This window comes from Pristiophorus japonicus, chromosome 4 (assembly GCF_044704955.1).
Source record: "Pristiophorus japonicus isolate sPriJap1 chromosome 4, sPriJap1.hap1, whole genome shotgun sequence".
NCBI lineage: Eukaryota > Metazoa > Chordata > Chondrichthyes > Pristiophoridae > Pristiophorus > Pristiophorus japonicus.
The window spans coordinates 277,774,963-277,802,838 of NC_091980.1; the positions used below are offsets into that span (position 1 = coordinate 277,774,963).

At 42.6% G+C, this 27,876-nt stretch overlaps 1 protein-coding gene and 1 pseudogene across 7 annotated transcripts in view; one reads left to right on the top strand and one right to left on the bottom strand.

Moving 5' to 3' along the window:
* Positions 1–260: 260 nt before the first annotated feature.
* Positions 261–27,876, bottom strand: part of galcb (galactosylceramidase b) — an 89,909-nt gene continuing 62,293 nt past the window's right edge. For all 7 annotated transcript variants that reach the window (XM_070879540.1, XM_070879541.1, XM_070879544.1 and 4 more), the window contains 6 exons: positions 24,651–24,740; positions 19,802–19,946; positions 17,832–18,012; positions 15,486–15,649; positions 3,492–3,568; positions 261–964 (listed from right to left, as the gene is read on the bottom strand). In XM_070879540.1, coding sequence (XP_070735641.1) covers positions 821–964; positions 3,492–3,568; positions 15,486–15,649; positions 17,832–18,012; positions 19,802–19,946; positions 24,651–24,740 — 801 coding nt within the window. In that variant the 3' untranslated portion in view covers positions 261–820. The remainder of the gene's footprint in view (positions 965–3,491; positions 3,569–15,485; positions 15,650–17,831; positions 18,013–19,801; positions 19,947–24,650; positions 24,741–27,876) is intronic.
* Positions 23,584–23,823, top strand: LOC139263613 (U2 spliceosomal RNA; annotated as a pseudogene).

Sequence of the window (27,876 nt, forward strand, 5' to 3'; positions counted from 1 at the left end):
TATATCACCTAACCTAAGCTGGGGCAGGGGTACAAGGGTAGGTAAATCCGAGCCAAATTGTTTGGTGATGACAAGTGCAGGACTCAAAGTCCCCATCTCCCATAAAATGCAGAATTGTTGGGCTATTGGGATACGCTTCAACCACAGATGATAAAATAAAAAACATGCTCCAGATCCGGAGAATCAAAATCAACAACTACAAAAAAAAATAACACTTCAAGAGCTGGATCAAGTTATTTTTATTGATTGAAGGAAAACCATTTTTAAAAAAAGTGATTGGAAGATTTATTTCTTTATTGTGTTATCAGTAAGTTATGCTTGCGTTAAAAAAACAAAGTTGGAAATCCAGGAAAAGGCCTGATTATAAAACATAGGATTGAAAAGAAATTACAAGGATTAAGATGTTAAATCAATTAAGATTTCCATCCAACAAACTGGATTCCTGTAACACTCACGGATGGAGTACCATCGCTTCATTTTGCTGCAGTTCATTCTTAGTATGCATTTGAGCAGATAGTTGAACTACATAGCTAACCACAAGTCTTTGGTTGAAATGTAACATGTGTTTTGCAACACTTACCATAGTATTGGGGCTTTGAGAGTAAAGTAGTAAATTTACAATTTTTAAAAGCAAGGCGGAGTTCAATGAAATATTTAAGCACCCTGTTAAGTGTAGTTAAGTAACTGCCTCCAACATTTAATTGTACAATAGCAGAGAATCAGACTTGGGTGTTATTCATTTAAGGCACTCCAAGATTACAAATGCAGCAGAGTGTTCGAACATTGTGCTCAACATTTGTAGGAATTAATTTACTTGTAGTTAACTAGCATGTATGTTAAAATTATCAAACTGAGCCAATTCAAAGGTACGTGTTCCAATAGCTGCCCAGCCATTGGATGGTTGCAGTACACGAACATCTTTCCATAGTGGGTAGCCATTCAATAGTCCATGTGCTAAATTGCCCTGAAAGAGAATGAAATTAAAAGGTGAATTACTTCCTTAAAATAGTTTTGTTCCAAGTGAGTCAATATAGCTATATATACACCATTTCTGGTGCTTTATAAAAAGTGTATTGCTAATACATTTTAAGTCAAACTTTATTAAAAATTTGTAAATGGAGAGCAGAATCCCTCAAACATTCATTTTTATTTAATCTTAAAAAAAAAGATTTATTTCCTGTCAGATTTGCTACAGATTTCACAACTATTTGTAGCCCATTTTCATTGAAATATTATGGCATCATCAGCAAAATGGCTCAGTAACAATAAAAGAAAATCTAAAACTGCTCAAGCACTGTGCCCAGAGAGGAGCAAAGGGAGAAAAGGCAGCAACAATTGCTTAATCCCGAAGAAATGTTTTTGGGATGTGCTAAGAGAAAGTAAATCACATTAAAAAAAATACTATTCTCTTTGACCCACTCTCTTCTCCTCAAGACAATGTAAAAAAAAAACACATAAAAACGGTGCTAAAAACAAACTAAATATATTATAGGTGATAGGAAACCGTGCTAAATCACAGGTGTTTGCAATGCTGGCACTTTGACCAAACAATTCCCTTAATGATTATTAAACTCGGTTACTTAGATATGTTAAAGCCTTAATGTAATACACTGCAAATGTAACTTTTGATATTAGTTCATAATACTTTAGTTTATAAGCAAAGCGGTCATAGTGACATCAATATTGAGAGAGATAAACTAGCACTTTAAGGTTGCTTTACAATGATAAATCACCTACGCAAAGATCAGAATACCAAATATATGGGCCTCAGGTTACTCAGATTCTGAAAATATTGCAAGACAATTCTTCCTAGTGATTGTAGAGTTAACAAAAATTAATCAGCATTCTGTTCATTGGCCAGCCACCAGAAATTCACCCGGTTTCATTTTCCTTTGAATGACAGTTAAGATTTGGAGTTGCGTATAGGACGTAGAAATCTATGGGCTCAATTTTCCCCAGTATTTGCTCCATTTTTTTTTTTTTGAGTTGGCTGCTTTTTCTGGCCCAACTTAAAAATCCACAGTTTTCCTAATCAATTTGCAACAGCATAACTGACTTGGTTACATTTTTTTTTAGGTAAGTTTTTTTTTCTCAAAAGGGGGCGTAACCAGCCACCTATGCCAGTTCTGGCCATTTAGGCAACTTTGGCCAGCTAATAGTTACTCCATTACTACTTAGGCCAGCGTATGTGGCCACTCAAGAAAACCCTTGCGGAGAGTTAAAGAAATCGGTGCAGGTAAGTACATCGGAGGTCATTTGGCCTGGGATAGGGGCGGAGAGGACCTGGACCTGAACCAACCAAGCCTTAGCAATGTTAAATAAATCAATGCGGAGTGCATTTGCAAACAAAAACTACTAACGAGACATTGAAAAATAAAATCCATTCAATAGAAACACCACTTCTCAGAGGGAACAGACTTGCAAAACCATCCCTCCTTCGCACAAATAAAATAATCAAGAAATAATCATTATCGCAGAAATAAAAAATTGAAGTCCTGCCTTCAGCATCAAACTCCAAATCACCTTTCTGCACTTTGCCCGGGAAGGCAACGGGCCAGTGCGGGCGGCCACTCAGCCTGGGCTAGAGGGCGGGAGAGTGCACAGGGAGGCCACTCGGCCTGGGCTAGAGGCAAGAGGGAGCGAACTGGCCCTGCACACTCAGCTCCAGTATAGGCAGCAGAGCTATCAGGACATGCAGCACCAGGCTGATCACAATTAAAAGCAACAGCACCAAATTTGGATCTCCAGAAGATCAGAATCAGCATCCTTCGATGCAGCGCGACTATATTCTTAAAAATTCCGATTAAGAATCTTCAGAATAAAATACTGTCAGCTGCTTTTGAAGTCTGATTTCCTTGCACGTCTGCAGCAGTGTCGTGCCCAGCACCGAGAGACTGCCCTCAGCTCAGAGGCAGACTGGATAAGACTCGGGTGCATGGCTGAGGTTTGTTCAGTGCAGCCCTGGTCAGTATGACCGTCCTGGCTTATCGCACTGCAGAGGCCAGTCCACATTCAAAGGTGACGTGTAACCAGACCTGAAGATTGCACTTCATGAGAGGGCTCCTCATATCTGCAGCGAAGGACACAGCCAGTATCAGGCTGACTGCTCCACATTCAAGCCCCGGAACTTGGATATTCGTAATCAGACAGGGCCTTAGAATCACGGACATTACAAATGGCCGATTGCCAATTCGGAGCGCTACTGCGCATGCGCGGCCATCACTTTTCTCCACCGCGCATGCACAGACGTCCCGGCAAATTTTCCAGTGCAGAACGCAGGCTCCATCCCCCGAGGCCACTGGCCACGCTGCGCAGCTGCAGAGAAGAAGCCAAACAGCGGCAAAAGTAGGAAAGATTTTTTTCTGGAGCATGTCCCGCCTTAATTAAGCGGTGCAACTTATATAAGTACGCTAGAAAACGAGCTCGGGGAAAATTGAGCCCTATAAAAGTGGCAAACTTTATTTATTTTTTTTAAACTGTATTACACTTACCTGAATGATGAGAGTGAGCTTATGCCATTTTCCTGCACCTGTACCCGACTGACCTGAAGCCAACACAACTTTACCAGCTGAAAGATAAAAATAATCCATTAACTACTGCAAGAATGCAGCAATTGCCAAATATCAGTCCCAAATCTGTCTCCAAACAGTTGTGAGACACTAGTTTTTTTTGAAAAAGTTTCGAGTTTACATTTAAAAACAACTAATGCTCACAGAAATGTCTTTCAGTATTTGGGATGAAGATCCTTTGAATGAAAAGGGAAGAATGCCCATGTTTCACTTCATTAAAGGTCAGTAATTACAATAACATGTTTTAAAGCAGCTCTATTCCCATGATTTTGTTAGTGGGTCATTAATAACAGAGGGGTTAAAAAAAAGGCACTTTTTTTGGAAAAAAGGAAATTCATTGCTTTATTGCCATTACCAGTCAGTAGAACCTAAAATGTAACAGTGGGACAAGGTTGCTCAGATTACAACAACTTGTATTTATATAGCATGTTTAACACATTAGAACGTCGCAAGGTGCTTCACAGGAATATTAGAAGTCAAAAATTTGACACCGAGCCACACGAAGAAATTAGGGCAGAAAGAGGTAGGTTTTAAGGATCATCTTCAAGGAGGAAAGAGGTAGAGAGGCGGAGAGGTTTAGGGAGTTCCAGAGCTTAGGGCCAAGGCAGCTGAAGGCATGGCCACCAATGGTTGAGCGATTATAATCAGGGATGCTCAAGAGGGCAGAATTTGAGGAGTGCAGATATCTCAGGGGGTTGTGGAGCTGAAGGAGATTACAGTGATAGGGAGGGGTGAGGCATGGAGGGATTTGAAAACAAGGATGAGTATTTTGAAATCAAGGCGTTGCTTAACTGAGAGCCAATGGAGGTCAGTGAGCACAGGGTGATGGGTGAACGGGACTTGTTGCCAGTTAGGATATGGGCAGCCGAGTTTTGGATGACCTCAAGTTTACGTTGGGTAGAATGTGGGAGGCCAGCCAGAAGTGTGTTGAAATAGTCAAGTCTCGAGGTAACAAAGGCATGGATTAGGGTTTTAGTAGCTGAGGCAGGGGCAGAGACGTGCAGTGTTACCGAGTTGGAAATAGGCGGTCTTAAGCTGGGGTCTGGGATCTAATCTAATTTGGATTCAGGAGGTAAAGTAATCTCAGACATTTTAAAAGTTTAAAATAAGTTGTGCAGTCTAACCAGCTCATATCGTGGGTTGAGTCCCTAGATAAACTAAATTATAGGCCACAATAATAGCTGGTGCAGCAAATGGAGACATTTCATTGGTGTAAAAAGAAAGTGTTCCTCTAAGATTGTGTGAAAACACATTGCTTTTATTCTGCTCCCAGCCTGTGCTGTACCTGACCCGCTTGCTGAACACAGTCGGTAAAAAACCTGCGCAGGAAATGTGGGGGAAAAGAAGGAAGAAAGAACTGCTTGATAAATTTATTTTTGTTATATTCTTTATTCTTTAAATGTAATTTACCTTCAAATCAATACATTCTCTGGGAGAACCACAGGATAGTCTCAATTTCAGAATATGACCCCTCATAAAAGTCATGCATGACTTTCCCTAGTATTTGATGTCTTGGTTTTATAAAACCTTTGCTTTTTTTGAAGAAAACTGGAGGACAAACAGCTCACACAAAGAGCCAAGAAATACACCCAATCTATCCTAAGTGAACTTTATAGATAGATGCTGAAAACATTTAAAAATGAGGAAAATCATACTGAGTTCCAAAAACAAGGTTGGTAAAACTGTACTAAACAGTTCCTAGATGGAGTCCTAGCTAAAATTAGCATTTGCAGATCTCTTGGGGCCTAAATTTAGAAACATTAATGGAATCATAGTCAAATGCACTTGGAACTACAGAAATTATTTTTTCCCCTCAAGCCAGGCAATGTTCCTCAATGTCTCATCATTTGCTTTGACTGATGACAGTGTTCAGGCTAGAATCTACATTGGTGCTGAAGTACGCAGTGCACTCCCCATTGACACCAGGGCTGATTGACAAACAGTCTCACCAGGTAATCAGGATAGCTCACAAACTGAGGCAAGTTCAATGCTCCTTTAAAAAGTTTCTTAAAAACGAGGGCTCCATTATTGATTTACAGTGAGGCCTCAATGGGCCGAAAATCCTGGCCTCGCTGGGTCCGTACGAAGTGCGCACGGACCCAGCGAAGCCTAGCAAAAGACGGTTTTCGGGGCGAGATGTGCATGCGTCGAAAACCAGCTTTTCCGACCGGTCAAGATTTCTCTTGACAGATCCTTTGCATCCCCGGGCGAACCCAGCGAGTGTCCTTCAAACTTTTACGCCTGGTAAAAGCAGGTGCATAGCTTACTTTTACCAGCATAAGAGTTTTAAAACAAATAACATTTTTATTTAATCATTCAATTTTATGTTAAAAACCCTGTCCATTAAGGCAAGTTTATTTTTAACCCCATTAAAAAAATTACCCCAATTTCTTTTTTCTAAACCATTTAATTACATAGAAACATTGGGCTCAATGTTCCCCAGTGATTTGCGCCGTTTTTTTGACCAGTTTCCCCAATCAATTTGCACCAGTGTAACTTAGTTAGTTACGATTTTTTTAGGTCAGTTTTTTTTCCAGTCAAATGGGGGCATAAGCAGCCACCCCCGCCAATTCTGGCCATGTAAGGAAGTTTGGCCAGCTGAGAGTTACTCCAGTTGTGCTTAGGCCAGCGTATGTGGCCTCTGCAGAAATACCTTCCGGAGAGTTAAGGAAATCGGTGCAGCAGATACCCTGACACACTAAAAAAAGAGAGAGAGAGAAGAGAGAGAAGAAAGAGAGAGAAGAAGAAAGAGAGAGAAGAAGAAAGAGAGAGAAGAAGAAAGAGTGAGAGCGAGAGCGAACCGGACCAGGAGAATGGGGACCGAGAATGGGACCGGAACGGCAAGCCCTTTGGGCGGAGTTGGAGGTAAGTTGCTGCTATGTGTTTTTCAATTTTTTTTATTGTGTTGGGAGCTGGCTGTATGCTTCACTTTGCAGCCTCAGCTCGCATTGTGTTCCAGCTTATCATGGCAGCCTGATCTTTTTGGCGCAGATCAAGGCTCCACCCCCAAAACTAATGGTCGGGTTACGCTGCGTCAAAATGAAGAAATCCAACAGGCGTACTAAAGCCTCAAAAAAAGCGGGCGTAACTCTTCAATTACGCCAAAAAAATGCTTTGGGGAAAATTGAACCCATATAAATTTACAGCGCAGAAGGAGGTCATTACGGCCCATTGTGTCCGCAGAAAGAACGCACGGCCCTCGGTCAGCAGCCCTGAAGGTTACATATAAACCTATGAACAATGAACAAAGGCGGAAAGGAAAAGAGCATCCAGCCCACACAACTGCGACACCCCTTACCGGAGCCATGTGAAACATTCTACACTCCACCCCAACCGAAGCCATGTGATCTCCTGTGAGAGGCAAAATCCAGATAAAAAACCCAGGCCAATTTGGGGGAAAAAATCTGGGAAAATTCCTCTCTGACCCATCCAGGCGATTGAAACTAGTCCAGGAGATCTCCCTGGCCATATTCTATTCCCTGCAGTATTTACCATCATATCTGCGCCGGCCAACAAGAGGTTATTCAGTCTGATCCCAATTACCAGCTCTAGGTCCCGCCCATCCAACCATAGAAACATAGAAAAATAGGTGCAGGAGTAGGCCATTCGGCCCTTCTAGCCTGCACCGCCACTCAATGAGTTCATGGCTGAACATGCATCTCTTAAATGTGGTGAGTGTTTCTGCATCCACCACTCTTGCAGGCAGTGAGTTCCAGATCCCCACAACCCTCTGCGTAAAGAAGCCATCCTCAAAACCTTCCATTAACCACCTTAAAACTATGCCCCCTCGTAATAGACCCCTCCACCAATGAAAATAGGCCCTTGCTATCCACTATATCCAGGCCCCTCAGTATTTTGTACACCTCAATGAGATCACTAACACCCCAGCTTCATTCCCCAAAATGAAATCCAAAACCGTCCCCTCTCGTATTGGGCTTGTTACATAATGACTAAAAAAGTTCTCTTGAATGTATTTTAAGAATTCCGCACCTTCTATACCCTTCACACTTTATTTGTCCCAATCAATATTTGGATAGTTAAGAACATAAGAACATAAATAGGTGCAGGAGTAGGCCATATGGCCCCTCGAGCCTGCTCCGCCATTTAATACGATCATGGACTCGGGTCCACTTTCCTGCCCGCTCTCCATAACCCCTTACTCCCTTATCGTTTAAGAAACTGTCTATTTCTGTCTTAAATTTATTCAATGTCCCAGCTTCTACAGCTCTCTGAGGCAGCAAATTCCACAGATCCACAACCCTCAGAGAAGAAATTTCTCCTCAGCTCAGTTTTAAATGGGCGGCCCCTTATTTCTAAGATTATACCCTCTAGTTCTAGTCTCCCCTACCAGTGGAAACATCCTCTCTGCATCCACCCCATCAAGCCACCTCATAATCTTATACATTTCAATTAGATCACCTCTCATTCTTCTGAATTCCAATGAGTAGAGGCCCAACCTACTCAATCTTTCCTCATAAGTCAACCCCCTCATCTCCGGAATCAACCCTGTGAACCTTCTTTGAACTGCCTCCAAAGCAAGTATATCCTTTCGTAAATATGGAAACCAAAACTGTACCAGTATTCCAGGTGTGGCTTCACCAATACCCTGTACAACTGTAGCACGACTTCCCTGCTTTTATAATCCATCCCTTTTGCAAAAAAGACCAAGATTCCATTGGCCTTCCTGATCACTTGCTGTACCTGCATACTAACCTTTTGTGTTTCATGCACAAGTACCCCCAGGTCCCGCTGTACTGCAGCACTTTGCAATCTTGCTCCATTTAAATAATAATTTTTTTTTCTGCCAAAGTGCATGACCTCACACTTTCCAACATTATACTCCATCTGCCAAATTTTTGCCCACTCACTTAGCCTGTCTGTCCTTTTGCAGATATTTTGTGTCCTCCTCACACATTGCTTTTCCTCCCATCTTTGTAACATCAGCAAACTTGGCTACGTTACACTCAGTCCTTTCCTCCAAGTCGTTAATATAGATTTGTGGGGTTCCAGCAGTGATCCCTGCAGCACCCCACTGGTTACTGATTGCCAACCCGAGAATGAACCATTTATACCGACTCTCTGTTTTCTGTTCATTAGCCAATCCTCTATCGATGCTAATATATTACTCCCAACCTCGTGAAGCTTTATCTTGTGCAGTAACCTTTTAAGTGGCACCTTGTCAAATGCCTTCTGGAAGTCCAAATACACCATATCCACTGGTTCCCCTTTATCCACCCTGTTCATTACATCCTCAAAGAATTCAAGCAAATTTGTCAAACATGACTTCCCCTTCATAAATCCATGCTGACTCTGCCTGACCGAATGTTGCTTTTCCAAATGTCCTGCTACTGCTTCTTTAATAATGGACTCCAACATTTTCCCAATCACAGATGTTAGGCTAACTGGTCTATAGTTTCCTGATTTTTGTCTGCCTCCTTTCTTAAAAATAGGGGCGTTACATTTGCAGTTTTCCAATCTGCTGGGAACTCCAGAATCCAGGGAGTTTTGGTAAATTGCAACCAACACATCCACTATCCCTGCCGCTACTTCTCTTAAGATCGTAGGATGCAAGCCATCAGGTCCAGGGGATTTATCCGCCTTTTGTCCCATTATCTTACTGAGTACCACCTCCTTAGTGATTGTGATTGTGTTAAGTTCCTCCCCCCCCCCCCCCACCCTATAGACCCCTTGACTATCCACTGTTGAAATATTGTTAGTATCCTCTACCATAAACTGTAAGACTGATACAAAATATTTGCTCAGAGTTTCTGCCATCTCCATGTTTCCCATTACTAATTCCCCAGTCTCGTCCTCTAGCCATTCTTTTCCTTTTTATATACTCGTAGAAACTCTTGCTATCTGTTTTTATATTTCGTGCCAGTTTACTTTCATAGTCTATCTTCCCTTTCTTAATCATTTTTTTGAGTCATTTTTTGTTGGCTTTTAAACGCGCTTCCCAATCTTCTGTCCTCCCACTAGTTTTGGCCACATTGTATGCCCTTATTTTTAATTGGATATCGTCCTTTATTTCCTTAGTTAGCCACGGATGGCTATCTTTTCTGTTATGCCCTTTCCTCCTCACTGGAATATATTTTTCTTGAGAGTTGTGAAATATCTCCTTAAATGTACACCACTGTTCATCAACCATCCTACACTTTAATCTATTTCCCAGTCTACTTTAGCCAACTATGTTTAACTTCAAATATGTGAGTTTTTTAAAACATTTATTATGCTGAGTTTCTTGTTTTAGTAGGGTTTTCTCATTGATAGTAGTGGGAACACACACAGAGTTCCCATTTTTATCAATGAGAATACTACCTAGTGATTGGTGGTCCAAGCCCACGTGACTCCAGCATTTGCGTACGTACGGGGAAGTCATTTCCCCGTATGCTGCACAGCGAATGAAGGCCTCCATGACCACCAGGTATTTTCGTTAAGAAGATTTGGGTCAGAGGCGTTCATCCAAATAAAGCCTCCGAGCGCAATTTTCACCCCTATGTGTTGAGTGTCCGTGTTCACATAGCCAGTGAACAAGGAAGAACAAATATCTAAGAGAGTTCTGATTCATGCATCAGTTGAGATGCTTTCAGAGGGAGAAATGAATAATGTCCTCTTAGTTTTTATTGCTGAAGTAGTTGCTCAGACACTTAAAGTTTGCGGTGACCATCAGATAATAATCTGTCAATAATAAAGAACATGATAGGATTTTTGTTGGAGAATTACTTTCATGTTTCACACTCAATTCTCAGTCTAATCTGAGCCATTTATACTTTCCTTGGTTTGTACAGATTGAAAAATACCATTATTTCTATCAAGATCACTTTCGAGCAGTTCAAGCATTCACAGTGAGCCCTGGAATAGGCAATTGGGAGATAAGTACAGATTATGGATCTGTTGCCGAATAAGACCTAGAGCAGGATGTAGATGCCCTGAACCCAGCTGCTATCATTAACTATCAAATAGATCTTCAGCTTTAGATTAAGGAAGTTTCAAAGTACGTGAAAAATAAAAATGCACCCTGAAGCCAGAAGACAATGGTGATAGCTGTCTTAAAATACAGCAAGAGGACTAAAAGTAAACAGTGCAGGACTCATGCAAATATTAAAGTATTGAAGAACCAATTTACAGCCAAACCATTAACATACCATTTTTACTTCAGAGATACTGCTGGATCTGCTTTGCATTGCTAGCATTTTCTGTTTTTGTTTTTAAATCTTTTCTGGGGGCTGTAACTGATGATGGGTGAAAAAGAGGGCCAAGATGCCATTCATAAAAAGGACCTTAAATGCAATGATGAACTCGGGCGGGGGGGGGGAATGACATCCTTTCCCGGCTACTGCAGGAATCTCTTTAAAGTCTGAGTACTGCTATTCTCACCCTCTTGGATTATGACCTATTCATTTTATGGGTGGAGAGTGAATGAACAGGGAAGTAATTTTCTTAATCATCATCATCATAGGCAGTCCCTCGGAATCGAGGAAGACTTGCTTCCACTCTAAAAATGAGTCCTTAGGTGGCTGAACAGTCCAATACGAGAACTGCAGTCCCCGTCACAGGTGGGACAGATAATCGGTGAGGGTAAGGGTGGGAGGGACTGGTTTGCTGCACGCTGTTTCCGCTGCCTGTGCTTGATTTCTGCATGCTCTCGGCGATGAGACTAGAGCTGCTCAGCCCCCTCCCGGATGCACTTCCTCTATTTTGGGCGGTCTTTGGCCAAGGACTCAGTGGGGATGTTGCACTTCATCAGGGAAGCTTTGAGGGTGCTCTTGTAACGTTTCCTCTGCCCACCTTTGGCTCATTTGCCGCGAAGGAGTTCAGAGTAGAGCGCTTGCTTTGGGAGTCTCGTGTCTGGTATGCGAACAATGTGGCCTGCCCAGTGGAGCTGATCAAGTGTGGTCAGTACTTCAATGCTGGGGATGTTGGCCTGGTCGAGGACGCTAACGTTGGTGCGTCTGTCCTCCCAGTGGATTTGTAGGATCTTGCGGAGACATCGTTGGTGGTATTTCTCCAGCGACTTGAGGTGACTACTGTACATGCTCCATGTCTCTGAGCCATATAGGAGGGCGGGTATTACTACAGCCCTGTCGACCATGAGCTTGCTGGCAGATTTGAGGGCCTGGTCTTCAAACACACTTTTCCTCAGGCAGCCGAAAGCTGCACTGGAGGCGGTGTTGAATCTCGTCATTAATGTCTAAGGGCTGGTGCTGTTCCCTGCATTTTCCCTGTAGCTGTCACGCTGTAAAAATCATGTCTGTTGTGCCCCGTAGGGAACCTGTTCAACCTTCGTCGTCTCCAGGCCAGGTCCAAGGGGTAAAAACTAAAAATCATGGTTTAAAAACGAGGATGCAAACACTCTACCTAAATGCACGCAGCATTCGAAATAAAGTAAATGAGTTGACGGCACAAATAATTACAAATGGGTATGATTTGGTGGCCATTACAGAAACATGGTTGCAAGGTGGCCAGGACTGGGAATTAAACATACAGGGGTATCTGACGATTCAGAAAGATAGGCAAGAAGGGAAAGGAGGTGGGGTAGCTCTGTTAATAAAGGATGATATCAGGGCAGTTGTGAGGGATGATATTGGCTCCAATGAACAAAATGTTGAATCATTGTGGGTGGAGATTAGAGATAGTAAGGGGAAAAAGTCACTGGTCGGCGTAGTTTATAGGCCCCCAAATAATAAATTCATGGTGGGGCGGTCAATAATCAAGGGAATAATGGAGGCATGTGAAAAAGGAACGGCAGTAGTTATGGGGGATTTTAACCTACATATCGATTGGTCAAATCAAATCGCAGTGGGTAGCCTGGAGGAGGAATTCATAGAATGCATACGGGATTGTTTCTTAGAACAGTATGTAACAGAGCCTACAAGGGAGCAAGCCATTTTGGATCTGGTCCTGTGTAACGAGACAGGAAAAATAAACAATCTCCTCGTAAAAGATCCTCTCGGAATGAGTGATCACAATATGGTTGAATTTGTAATACAGATTGAGGATGAGGAAGTTGTGTCAGAAACGAGCGTACTATGCTTAAACAAAGGGGACTACAGTGGGATGAGGGCAGAGTTGGCTAAAGTAGACTGGAAACAAGGACTAAACAGTGGCACAATTGAGGAACAGTGGAGGACCTTTAAGGAGCTCTTTCATAATGCGCATCAAAAATATATTCCAGTGAAAAAGAAGGGCGGCAAGAGAAGAGATAACCAGCCGTGGATAACCAAGGAAATAAAGGAGAGTATCAAATCAAAGACCAATGCGTATAAGGTGGCCAAGGTTAGTGGGAAACTAGAGGATTGGGAAAATTTTAAGCAACAGCAAAGAATGACTAAAAAAGCAATAAAGAAAGGGAAGATAGATTACGAAGGTAAACTTGCGCAAAACATAAAAACAGATAGTAAAAGCTTTTACAGATATATAAAACGGAAAAGAGTGACTAAAGTAAATGTTGGTCCCTTAGAAGATGAGAAGGGGGATTTAATAATGGGAAATGTGGAAATGGCTGACACCTTAAACAATTATTTTGCTTCCATCTTCACAGTGGAAGACACAAAAACCATGCCAAAAATTGCTGGTCATAGGAATGTGGGAAGGGAGGACCTTGAGATGATCACTATCACTAGGGAGGTAGTGCTGGACAGGCTAATGGGATTGAAGGTAGACAAGTCCCCTGGTCCTGATGAAATGCATCTCAGGGTATTAAAAGAGATGGCGGAAGTTATAGCAGATGCATTTGTTATAATCTACCAAAATTCTCTGGACTCTGGGGAGGTACCAGCGGATTGGAAAGCAGCTAATGTAACGCCTCTGTTTAAAAAAACGGGGCAGGCAAAAGGCAGGTAACTATAGGCCGGTTAGTTTAACATCTGTAGTGGGGAAAATGCTTGAAACTATCATTAAGGAAGAAATAGCGGGACATCTGGATAGGAATAGTGCAGTCAAGCAAACGCAGCATGGATTCATGAAAGGGAAATCATGTTTAACTAACTTACTGGAATTCTTTGAGGATATAACGAGCATGGTGGATAGAGGTGTACCGATGGATGTGGTGTATTTAGATTTCCAAAAGGCATTCGATAAGGTGCCACACAAAAGGTTACTGCAGAAGATAAAGGTACGCGGAGTCAGAGGAAATGTATTAGCATTGATAGAGAATTGGCTGGCGAACAGAAAGCAGAGAGTCGGGATAAATGGGTCCTTTTCCGGTTGGAAATCAGTGGTTAGTGGTGTGCCACAGGGATCAGTACTGGGACCACAACTGTTTACAATATACATAGATGACCTGGAAGAGGGGACAGAGTGTAGTGCAACAAAATTTGCAGATGCCACTAAGATTAGTGGGAAAGCAGGTTGTGTAGAGGACTCAGAGAGGTTGCAAGGAGATTTGGATAGGTTAAGCGAATGGACTAAGGTTTGGCAGATGGAATACAATGTCGGAAAGTGTGAGGTCATCCACCTTGGGGAAAAAAACCAGTAAAAGGGAATATTATTTGAATGGGGAGAAATTACAACATGCTGCGGTGCAGAGGGACCTGGGGGTCCTTGTGCATGAAACTCTTTTAGGTCTCACTGTATTGGCCAGGCTGCACTGCAGCATCTATTCACAGGTGCGACCCAACTACTGACCCGCACGGGGGCTTTGACCTGCTCCGTTCCCGACCTGGGCCGGTTCACCCCTCTTCATCAGACCTGGTGATCCCAGGTTAACCGAGGACCACCATGTGGATACCGGTCTTAGTGTGGACACCCGATCGGCACAGGCGATAGCAGCCCAGAACTCCTGACCTCGAGCAATCCTGCAGCCTCAGCCACCCAGCTGCGGGATCACAGGCGCGCGCCACTGCACCCGGCTCCTTGTGCATGAATCCCAAAAGGTTAGTTTGCAGGTGCAGCAGGTAATCAGGAAGGCAAATGGAATGTTGGCCTTCATTGCGAGAGGGATGGAGTACAAAAGCAGGGAGGTGTTGCTGCAACTGTATAAGGTATTGGTAAGGCCGCACCTGGAGTACTGCGTACAGTTTTGGTCACCTTACTTAAGGAAGGATATACTAGCTTTGGAAGGGGGTACAGAGACGATTCACTAGGCTGATTCGAGAAATGAGGGGGTTACCTTATGATGATAGATTGGGTAGACTGGGTCTTTACTCCTTGGTGTTCAGAAGGATGAGGGGTGATCTTATAGAAACATTTAAAATCATGAAAGGGATAGACAAAATAGAGGCAGAGAGGTTGTTTCCATTGGTGGGGGAGACTAGAACTAGGGGGCACAGCCTCAAAATACGGAGGAGCCAATTTAAAACCGAGTTGAGAAAGAATTTCTTCTCCCAGAGGGTTGTGAATCTGTGGAATTCTCTGCCCAAGGAAGCAGTTGAGGCTAGCTCATTGAATGTTTTCAAGTCAAAGATAGATAGATTTTTAAGCAATAAGGGAATTAAGGGTTACGGGGAGAGGGCGGGTAAGTGGAGCTGAGTCCACGGCCAGATCAGCCATGATCTTATTGAATGGCGGAGCAGGCTTGAGGTGCTAGATGGCCTACTCCTGTTCCTAATTCTTATGTTCACCCCAACCTCTGTCGTCGAGCTACAGTATGCGGACGACGCCTGCGTCTGCGCACATAGAGAGGCTGAACTCCAAGTCATAGTCAACATATTTACTGAGGCGTAAGAAAGCATGGACCTTATGCTAAACATCTGTAAGACAAAGGTCCTCCACCAGCCTGTCCTTGTTGCACAGCACTGCCCCCCAGTCATCAAGATCCACTGCGAGGCATTGGACAACGTGGACCATTTCCCATACCTCAGGAGCCCTTTATCAACAAGATTTTCTTAAAATGATGTAAAGAAACATCTTTTCTTAAATATAAATAAGCTCAACTGTAACAGAAGTGTGAAGTTATATTGGAAAAAAATGTCTTACGGAGGTCATTTGTAACTTTGTACATTCCATCTGCAAAGATCCAGTAGTACACGCCTTCAGCGTGTCGAATACCTTCACCTCCTTTGTTAACCCTTCCAGCAATAAACACACCTCCAGTGTTGGCTGTCTCAATGAGTACATCACAAGTTATTTTCAGGTCTTTCCTAGACAAAAAGATTATAGTTACCATCTGTCAACTAAAATAAACAAGGTCAGTAATTGCCTCAAAACTATAATCTGATTTAAAGACATGTATAAACCAGTATAGCTACCTATTGGGATTTTTGTTGATAATTCAGCTGCTGCTGCTGGTTGTATCAAGGGCACAAACTATTATTGTATGCTACAGATTATTTCTCAAGTACAGGTTTCAATATTTTTAAAAATCATTGATATAACTCTTGCATCACTTCAAACGTTCCACCTTTATTTAGCTATATGCGTGCATCTTAGTAAATTCAGCTTAAATCAAGCCAGTGCTTTTAACAATGGCAATAAGCAGAACTCAATAGATTTTTTAAGTATCGGGCCAAAAATCAGTTCTACATGATGTGACAATTTAGTGCGATGATTTATTGGATTCTTTCTTGCTAATCAAAGGGCATGCAGGGTTAAAATTGGTTACTACTCGCCATTTCTGCAGGCTGCAGAGAATACATCAATGTGAGCTGAAGGCTGCTCCTGTGGACAACAGGATTGTTTAACATGCTAATGTCTGTTGAGTGCAGGGCCATTAGTGTAATTTTGCCCAGCAACGTCCCTGATGGAAGGCTGGGCAAATGTTAATTTCCTGCAAATACAAGTTTCTGAAAGTCAGATCAATGGGTCAATTCAATTACAAGCATTCTATGGGGCCATTTACAGTACTTATTTGATAACAGTATTTGTGCATGTAAATGTAGTTTGGGATCCTGTAAATGGCTGATCACCTAAATGCAGTTATGAAAAATAGTTTCATTCTGTTGTATATTTTGGATGAATTCCAGACAGAATGCAGTCAGTTTGAGGCCTTTAATCAGATACATTCCAATGAACCAGAAGGCAGTAACGAGAGATGTTAGATCGTTGGGTCTTGCTATATTTAACTAGATATTGGGCGTGTAAAAGCACACTCCAAGTCATAAGGGATATGAGGTCTGCTTACAAGAGTGATCGGTGACACTGAACCCAAGGAAATAGCTAGTGCAAAAATCCAAAAACATAAATAGTAAAATGCTTAAAACATTTCCCCAGTATTTAATCTCAGGGTTCAAATATTGCCTCCCATTACTATGGTTCACCGAGGTGTGCAAACCCTTTGGGAGAAAAAAATTGCATCAATTAGTTGTTCTTCTCTACCCCAAACTGCTGTGCATGCTGCCCAAATACAACACCGTAACACATGTTCTCTCCTGCCCTTCTGTTGTAATAGATATTCAAGGAACTCAAATCTTTTTATCCATCGATCTCTGACATTTAATTTACTGAATACATCCAGTGTACTGCAAGTAATAGCACCTAATTTTCAACACCACTGTAATTCAATCTTACTGCAATCACTTAACTGAGGTCCACCTGACAGATGGTATCATCAATCCACGTATTATTTGTGATAGGTCATCATTGTAATCCATTGAAAAATGACAGTTGCCATTTACCACAAAAACTGAAAACTGTCTTACAGAAGTAAGTCAACAATAGTGTCAGTAGGAGCTGTTTTATTACTGGAATATAAAAGCGAACCTACAAATATTTTTAAATTAAGTTTGAACACTCGTGGTTACTCTTTCTTGCTTACCCTTGCTCCCCATTCTTTTTAAAAAACTTTTTTCTATCTAATTTATGCTAATCCCTTTTCTCTTCGGCAAACATTTCCTAAACTTTCTCTGCTTATTTTAAAAAATGGTTTATGACCAAAATCTGGCTCTTAAGACCATTAAAAAAAATGAATTGACTGACTAAAGATCGATATAGTGGCAGATGGTTGCTCGACGAGCAAGTTCACGAGGCCTCCATTGCATCAGGACAAGTCAACTCACCGAGACATAGTGAGGCTTAAAAATGTTGCTGTGTGATTGGCACTTGAACGTTTCTTGCACTCCAATGAAATTTTGTGAATTTACAAATCAAAAAGATTATGGATGCAAACAAAGTACTATTTACATTCTGAAAATGCTGGAATTCTCAACACGTCAGGCAGCATCTTGAAACGTTAACTCTGTTTTTCTCTCCACAGATGCTGCCTGACCCGCTGAGATTTCCAGCATTCTCTGTTTTTATTTCAGATTCCAGCATCCACAGCATTTTGCTTTTGTACTATTTACATTCATATATTTGAATATTTTAATTAAAAAAATTAATCCTTACCACTTATAGTCACCAATAACAGTAATTGCTTGGTCAGCATCACTTCCCCAAGTTATAGGTCGTTGTGTTACGACCTGGCGCAGAGTAAACACATGTTCACCAGGGTCTTTGTAGTTTATGAAGTATTCAAACACTCCAGTCTGGTCAGCAAAATTAGGTGCTTCACTGAATGGTGGAATCTCTGAATCACAGGCAATTTGAAAAACAAGATTAAGTTGGTTTTTGAAACTCTTATCCATATCAACATCCAGCATTCCAAATCCATGCCAACTCCACACCAATGGAAAAAATACATTATAATTGTTTGAAAGAGAAAGTAAAAATGCACAACAACAACACTGGCCTATGTTCTGCAGCATCTAGTACAAGCTTAGGACTTTGACCTTTTAAATAAATCAGATCACTAGTCACATTTAAACCAGCTTTTGTAATTTTTCACTATGATCACCTTGGCAATACCAATTTCTGTGGCAAGCTATGGCACGGGAAATCCTGCGGCTCGTATATATGGGATTTGGAACATTTCAATGTAACATTTTAAAATATAATACTCTTTATTTTTTTTAAATGGTCATGTTAAACAGTTTAAAACAATTTTGAGCTCAGCCTCCAAATTGGATTGATAAAACCAGGTATTGATTTTAATAAAATTAGTGGGGTAAACTAGAGGAAGAATAAACATAATGGGGTAAAATTTTGCAATAGTTTGCATGACCGCCGAATCATGAAGCAATAAGGTTACTGTTAAATATGCTTAAAAATACCAGTAAGTATAAATTTTCTATTAGCAATATATATTCAAATAAACTGTCTTAATCAGTTATATATGGGAATCTTAATAAAACTTCTATTTCAGTTAGTTACAGAAAAAAATTCGTCCAAGATATCACAAGTACAACATAATTATTTACTCTTGCAAATAAAAGTTTAATCTCTTATAACAATTCAGTACCAAAGTTAAAATATACATTATAAAACTAGATACAAACACTTTTGAACATTTAATCCCGATGGGAATTAAATGTTTGAGTGCTGAATTCTAGAAGGTGATGGTAAAATAAAGGGTATTAACTGCTTTTTAATAAGACATGTGAATAGGTCTACTGGACAAGTGTTGTACTAGGTTTAGTATTTAGCGGTCTTGCAAAATTCATTCGAAGTAACACTCAGATTCCACTGATCACTGAATTGTTCAAAAACTAAAATTAGTATGGCTGGAGACTTTGTTCCAAACTTTGGCAATAAGAGAGAGGTCCAAGGCCAGGAGCAAAGAACCTTAAGCTGTGGAAAATACAAGCGCTCACAATTGTACAGGTCCTGCAATTTTGTGTGAAGTTCATGAAGAATGACATTTTCATGTGTGTGTTTAATATCAGGGTTTCCTCAGAGCCCATCTATGCCTTACTCCAAAGTGTGCGGAGTACAAACTACTTTAAAGTTGTGGTACTGTTATTTATCCTGCTATATATATAGTATCTATTATATGCCAGACACGGGACTCCCAAAGCAAGCACTCTACTCGGAACTCGTCCACGGCAAACGAGCCAAAGGTGGGCAGAGGAAACGTTACATGGGCACCCTCAAAGCCTTCCTGATAAAGTGCAACATCCCCACTGACACCTGGGAGTCCTTGGCCATAGACCGCCCTAAGTGGAGGAAGTGTATTCGGGAGGACGCTGAGCTCCTCGAGTATCGTCGCCGAGAGCATGCAGAAATCAAGCGCAGGCAGCGGAAGGAGCGTGCGGCAAACCAGGCTCCCTGCCCTCCCTTTCCTTCAACGACTATCTGTCCCACCTGTGACAGAGACTGTGGTTCTCGTATTGGACTGTACATCCCACCTAAAAACTCATGCTAAGAGTGGAAGCAAGTCTTCCTCGATTCCGAGGGACTGCCTATGATGATGACTATATATAACTTGGACACACACAACAAATGATAGTGGTTTAAAATCTTATTAAACGTTCACTTACCAACATTAAAATCGTCCTTATACTCTTTGGGAAAAGGCTGAGAGGCAGGTGGCTGAGGAAAGCTGCCTCGATTTCCTGTACTGATGGTGGTTATAGTGTATATTTCATCCACGTCCAAATACAGTGAAAATGATCCATTGACTAACTATAGAGTTAAAATAATCAGTTTTAAATCAAGAATTTCCCCAATTTGCAGGTCTTAAAAAAAAAAGCAGAATTTGAAGATTTAACTTCACACATGTCCTCATGTGTGCTTCTCCCAGCTTCGAAGGTGGACTGCTGAATACTCCAGTGAAATGAAATCTAATGTAAACCTGTAAGCTGTTTTTTTTTTAAACATATGAACGAACAGCATAAAGTTTACAAGTAATTTTGATCCATTTCATAATATTCCTCCTAACAGAATATAATAAAGCCACACTGTTAGTGGGATAAATTCACTGTACTGATGAGGAAATTTCTGAAATCACTTGGTGCTAACCTTAAGGAGAGCTCTCTCTTTCATATCAGATTTCTGTAGACTGAGCTAGCGTAAGCCCAACTAGAAACAAAGCCAAAGATTTGACCTCTAGTCTTCCCGCAGTTCTCCGGTCCAGGGATTGGCCAGTCAAGCTGAAAGTTAAGCCCGCCAACACCTTTCAGTTATGGGCTAATAGCAACTGCCCGCCATAGGGCTCAAATGAAAGAAGCCATTCCAAATTAATGCGGAAAATTCTTCTGGAATGCCTTGAAGGATGTTTTCAAGCTGATATGATATCAGTGAAACACCAATTGAACAGACACTTTGACTGGATCTAACTGGCACAATCCGAGTATCCTGTGGATTTAATAAGGGATACAGTAGCATAGTGGTTATGTAATTGGACTAGTAATCCAGAGGTATGTGGAGATGTAGATACGTGAAGAGAAAAAGATTAGTGAAGACAAACGTAGGTCCCTTTACAGTCAGAGTCAGGTGAATTTATAATGGGGAACGAAGAAATGGCAGACCAACTGAACAAATACTTTGGTTCTGTCTTCATGAAGACGCAAATAATCTTCCGGAAATACTGGGGGACCAAGGGTCTAGTGAGGAGGAGAAGCTGAAGGAAATCTTTATTAGTCAGGAAATTGTGTTAGGGAAATTGATGGGATTGAAGGCCGATAAATCCCCAGGGCCTGATAGTCTGCATCCTAGAGTACTTAAGGAAGTGGCCCTAGAAATAGTGGATGCATTGGCGATCATTTTCCAACAGTCTATCGACTCTGGATCAGTTCCTATGGACAGGTGGGTAGCTAATGTAGCACCATTTTTTTAAAAAGGAGGGAGAGAAAACTGGGAATTATAGACCGGTTAGCCTGACATCAGTAGTGGGGAAAATGTTGGAATCAATTATTAAAGATGAAATAGCAGTGCATTTGGAAGGCAGTGACAGGATCGGTCCAAGTCAGCATGGATTTATGAAAGGGAAATCATGCTTGATAAATCTTCTAGAATTTTTTGAGGATGTAACTAGTAGAGTGGACAAGGGAGAACCAGTGGATGTGGTGTATTTGGACTTTCAAAAGGCTTTTGACAAGGTCCCACAAAAGAGATTGGTGTGCAAAATTAAAGCACGTGGTATTGGGGGAAATGTATTGACGTGGATAGAGAACTGGTTGGCAGGCAGGAAGCAGAGAGTCGGGATAAACGGGTCCTTTTCAGAATGGCAGACAGTGAATAGTGGGGTGCCGCAGGGCTCAGTGCTGGGACCCCAGCCATTTACAATATACATCAATGATTTAGATAAAGGAATTGAGTGTAAGATCTCCAAGTTTGCAGATGACACTAAGCTGGGTAGCGGTGTGAACTGTGAGGAGGATGCCAAGAGGCTGCAGGGTGACTTGGATAGGTTAGGTGAGTGGGCAAATGCATGGCAGATGCAGTATAATGTGGATAAATGTGAGGTTATCCACTTTGGTGACAAAAACACAAAGGTAGAATATTATCTGAATGGCAGCAGATTAGGAAAAGGGAAGGTGCAACGAGGCCTGGGTATCATGGTACATCAGTCATTGAAAGTTGATATGCAGGTACAGCAGGTGGAGAAGGCGGCAAATGGCATGTTGGCCTTCATAGCTAGGGGATTTGAGTATAGGAGCAAGGAGGTCTTACTGCAGTTGTACAGGGCCTTGGAGAGGCCTCACCTGGAATAGTGTGTTCAGTTTTGGTCTCCTAATCTGAGGAAGGACGTTCTTACTATTGAGCGAGTGCAGCAAAGGTTCACCAGACTGATTCCCGAGATGGCAGGACTGACATATGAGGAGAGACTGGATCGACTGGGCCTGTATTCACTGGAGTTTAGAAGTATGAGAGGGGATCTCATAGAAACATATAAAATTCTGACAGGACTGGACAGGTTAGATGCAGGAAGAATGTTCCTGATGTTGGGGAAGTCCAGAACCAGGAGACACAGTCTAAGAATAAGGGGTAAGCCATTTAGGATTGAGATGAGGAGAAACTTCTTCATCAGAGAGTTGTTAACCTGTGGAATTCCTTACCGCAGAGTTGTTGATGCCAGTTCATTGGATATATTCAAGAGGGAGTTAGATATCGCCCTTACGGCTAAAGGGATCAAGGGGTATGGAGAGAAAGCAGAAAAGGAGTACTGAGGTGAAAGATCAGCCATGATCTTATTGAATGGTGGTGCAGGCTCGAAGGGCCAAATGGCATACTCCTGCACCTATTTTCTATGTTTCTATGAGATGAGGACTATTTTTAATTGTTTTTTTTAAATGCAGGGAGTTATGATGATATGGAATGCATTGCCTGAAGGGTGGTGGAAGCAGATTCAATAGTAACTTTCAAATGGTAAATGTATATATAACACTTGAAAAGATAACATTTGCAGGGTTGAGGATAGAGCTGTGAGTGGGACAAATTGGATAGCTCTTTCAAAGAGCCAGCACAGGTACAAATGGTCTATTTCTGTGGAAGATTATATGAAATTTAACTTAATAGCAGTATCTTAATAAAACTTGCCCGATATTCTTCTTAGGTCAAGTAGTCAAAAATCTTACACAAGAGCATATTTGATTAATATTTTTTATACTTGTTATTGGGACATGGGTGACATTAGCAAGGCAGCATTTATCACCTAGTTGCCTTGAGGGCATTAGGAACCAATCATGTTGCATAGGACTAGAGTCACAAGTAGGCCAGACTGAATAAAAATGGCAGGTCCTTCATGGTCATTTTTCTTAGTGCCAGCCCACAAAACATCGTATTTTACTGAATTCAATTTCACAACTTGCCATGGTCAGATTTGAACTCATGGGTTGCCGGTCCAGTATCACAACCACTAGGTTACCATACATAGGCAACTTCCATTTCAAATAAATCTGAAACCAAAATAACGCCAGTGAGATGCCAATTCAAGCTATTCTTTGAACAAGGACGCAAAAATAGTACTGAAAGACCTGAGACGAGGTGGTCTAGCCATTAGTCAGCTAATAGGAGGTATAAACAGAAAAAGGGCAATAGTAATTTGATAGGTTGAGGAAGTTAATTCTTGAGAAACACTGACAGATTCAAAAGTACAAAGAGGTGAGTACAAAGAAGTACAAAAGTATAACAGATGGTGAATTGGGTCAAATTAGTCTTGTAGATCTTAAGTTGCGCACTCCTAGGGTCCGAAATTACCCTTTTTGAAGAGCCGTAACCGCCTCAAAGAGGTGGCCATGGGTTGCTAATGACTCTCTGCCTAGTCGGTGCGGAGTAAAGACCTTTTTTGAAATCGCCCTACCTGGGTTTTCCAGTGGTAATCACTACTCTCGGCCTTTTGGCTAAGATCATGCGTAACTGACCTGACAGGGGAGTAACCATGACCCCAATGTGGTTCTCCCTGGATCAGGAAGGTGATTCTCCTATGCTTTTTGGAAATAGGAGGTGGGTGGGGTGGTTTGACCCATCCACCTCCACGGAGGTGTGTGGGGGGCCTGACCCATCCACCTCCATGGCACGAACCTGGTATTGCAGTACTTCCAGGAACGGTGCTTGGGCTCTAGGCCTTTTGGCTAAGAGTATTGGCGCAGGGTGATCCTTGATGTGTGCAAGGTGACCTCTGGCGTTTGTGATCTGACAAAGAATTGGAAAGATTGGCAACGAATAAATTAAAAAAAAAAAATCACTACCGCTCCGGCTGTGCTCCTGCCCCGGCGGGTACGCATGAACCCCCACCGACGACCCCCTTTCCGACCCGAATGGGAAATTGCCCCATGGGAAATTGCTCTGTGGGAGCGGCGTTGCCACCGGTCGGTGCCACTGACAGCTTTCCCCTGCGGGGATGTGTGTGTGCCTGGACGGAGCATCTGCCATGTTATTTTATTTGTCGGCCAACGGCCAGGTCAGGCCGACAATGATGCCCATGGGTTCAGCTGGGCCGCCAACAGGCAGCCCGGCACCCTCGCTTGGACGTCAGGCCGCTGGCCCGGCCAAAATCCTCCCTGATGGCCCAATGGATCAAACTTAAAAGTATGCAGAGTTTGCAGCTGCCCTCCCCTTTAACTAAAGAGGGGAGGGGATGTTGTGATGCGTCAGTGCGATGCGGCACACGCACTGATGCTGGGCAGGGAGGCCGACCCAACCCAAGGTCACTTCCGCCCCTCACGGAACACCGCCCCACTTGGAAAAAAATTTCCAAATGCTGAATTTCACCGGACACTCCCATGGATTGGGGTGGAGAAAAACTTCAAAGCTCAGTAAGTGCACTCCACTTGGAGTAAGGCGCAATTTCAGCCCCCAAATCTTTCCAGTGTAAAATATCATACTGCAAGATCAGAATTTAAATTCTACTCTTAATTGTACAAGAATAGCAAACACATGAATTACCTTGATATCAGATAGCTGGGTAAAAAACTTTGATGAATTCTTGATGAAGTCAAATTTTGAATGCCATACTTGTAAAGTTTTAATTTGTTTCTGCAGAAAGAGTTGCAAACATTGTTTAAATATAAATACAAAGATGAATAACTTCACACGGAATCACCAAATAGTTAAATGTATGAACACAGGCGCTCTCATAAAGATGCAACCACAAGCCCAATTGTCAGGGCTCAATTTTCCCCAAAGCATTTTTTTGGCGTATTTGAAGAGTTACGCCCGATTTTTTGGGGTCTAAGTACGTCCCCCAAAAAATTCTAAGTTTCTCCGTTGGATTTCTTCATTTTGGCGTGGCGTAACTCGACCGTAACTTTGGGGTGGTGTCTTGATCTGCGCCAAAAAGATCAGGCTGCCATAGTAACCAGGGACACAATGCGAGCTGAGACTGCAAAGTGAAGCATACAGCCAGCTCCCAACACATTAAAAGAATTGAAAAACACATAGCAGCAACTTACCTCCAACCCCGCCCGAAGGGCTTGCCAGTCCGGTCCCATTCTCGGTCCCCCATTCTCCCGGTCCGGTCCCATTCTCGGTCCCCGGAATTTTCTCTCTCTCTCCCTGGACCGAGATTGGGACTGGACCGGCAAGCCCTTCGGTGGGGTTGGAGGTAAGTTGCTGCTATGTGTTTTTCAATTCTTTTAGTGTGTCCGGGCATCTGCTGCGCCAATTTCCTTAACTCTCCGGAAGGTTTTTCAGCAGAGGTCACATAAGCTAGCCTAAGCACAGCTGGAGTAACTCTCAGCTGGCCAAACTTCCCTAATTGGCGTAGGTGGCTGGTTATGCCACCTTTGGCTGAATAAAAAAAACTGACCTAAAAAAATCGTTACTAACCGAGTTACACTGGCGCAAATTGATTTGAAAAACCAAAGTTTTCCCATTTAGGCCAAAAAGAGCAGCCTGCTCAAAAGAAACAGTGGAATTCACTGGGGAAAATTGAGCCCTCAGTGTCAGCTGTGGCTCAGTGGGTAGCACACTCGCCTCTGAGATAGAAGGTTGTGGGTTCAAGTCCCACTCCAGGGACTTGAGCACATAAATCTAGGGTTACACTCCAGTGCAGTGCTGAGGGAGTGTTGCACTGTCGGAGGTGCCATCTTTCGGATGAGTCGTTAAACCGAGGCCCCCTCTGCTCTCTCAAGTGGACGTAAAAGGTGCCATGGTACTACAGGTTGAACCTCCCTTATCCAGAATTCCCTTATCTGGAACCACCCCTCGTCCAGAACCATTTCTGGCCACGTGTGGCGCATGCGCAGAACTCCAGCATGAACAAATTGAAGTCCTTCCTCGCTGCCAACTCCCGCAATCGCTGGCCTGACCCTGCGATCCACAGCCCCCCATGATCTCTCTGCTGCACTCCCAGCCCACAAACCAGCCAGCCCCGATATCCCCTTGCTCAGTATCTGTATCATCCAATTTAACGTGACCACCCCTCGTCCGGAAAAATCCCTTATCCAGAACAGGCTAGGTCCTGAGGGTTTCTGTATTTCAAAAAAGAGCAGGGGAGTTATCACCAGTGTCCTGGCCAATATTCATCCCTCAATCAACAGAACAAAAACAGATTATCTGGTCATTATCACATTGCTGTTTGTGGGAGTTTGCTGTGCGGAAGTTGGCTACAGCATTTCCCACATTAAAACAGTGTCTACCCTCGAAAAGTACTTCATTGGCTGTAAAGCGCTTTGAGACGTCCGGTGGTCGTGAAAGAACATAAGAACATAAGAATTAGGAACAGGAGTAGGCCATCTAGCCCCTCTAGCCTGCTCCGCCATTCAATAAGATCATGGCTGATCTGGTCGTGGACTCAGCTCCACTTACCCGCCCTCTCCCCATAACCCTTAATTCCCTTATTGCTTAAAAATCTATCTATCTTTGACTTGAAAACATTCAATGAGCCAGCCTCAACTGCGTCCTTGGGCAGAGAATTCCACAGATTCACAACCCTCTGGGAGAAGAAATTCTTTCTCAACTCGGTTTTAAATTGGCTCCTCCGTATTTTGAGGCTGTGCCCCCTAGTTCTAGTCTCCCCCACCAATGGAAACAACCTCTCTGCCTCTATCTTGTCTATCCCTTTCATGATTTTAAATGTTTCTATAAGATCACTCCTCATCCTTCTGAACTCCAAGGAGTAAAGACCCAGTCTACTCAATCTATCATCATAAGGTAACCCCCTCATTTCTCGAATCAGCCTAGTGAATCGTCTCTGTACCCCTTCCAAAGCTAGTATATCCTTCCTTAAGTAAGGTGACCAAAACTGCACGCAGTACTCCAGGTGCGGCCTTACCAATACCTTATACAGTTGCAGCAACACCTCCCTGCTTTTATACTCCATCCCTTTCGCAATGAAGGCCAACATTCCATTTGCCTTCCTGATTACCTGCTGCACCTGCAAACTAACATTTTGGGATTCATGCACAAGGACCCCCAGGTCCCTCTGCACCACAGCATGTTGCAATTTCTCCCCATTCAAATAATATTCCCTTTTACTGTTTTTTTCCCCCCCAAGGTGGATGACCTCACACTTTCCGACATTGTATTCCATCTGCCAAACCTTAGCCCATTCGCTTAACCTATCCAAATCTCCTTGTAGCCTCTCTGAGTCCTCTACACAACCCGCTTTCCCACTAATCTTAGTGTCATCTGCAAATTTTGTTACACTACACTCTGTCCCCTCCTCTAGGTCATCTATATATATTGTAAACAGTTGTGGTCCCAGTACTGATCCCTGTGGCACACTACTAACCACTGATTTCCAACCGGAAAAGGACCCATTTATCCCGACTCTCTGCTTTCTGTTAGCCAGCCAATTCTCGATCCATGCTAATACATTTCCTCTGACTCCGCGTACCTTTATCTTCTGCAGTAACCTTTTGTGTGGCACCTTATCGAATGCCTTTTGGAAATCCATCGGTACACCTCTATCCACCATGCTCGTTATATCCTCAAAGAATTCCAGTAAGTTAGTTAAACATGATTTCCCTTTCATGAATCCATGCTGAGTTTGCTTGACTGCACTATTCCTATCCAGATGTCCCGCTATTTCTTCCTTAATGATAGTTTCAAGCATTTTCCCCACTACAGATGTTAAACTAACCGGCCTATAGTTACCTGCCTTTTGCCTGCCCCGTTTTTTAAACAGAGGCGTTACATTAGCTGCTCTCCAATCAGCTGGTACCTCCCC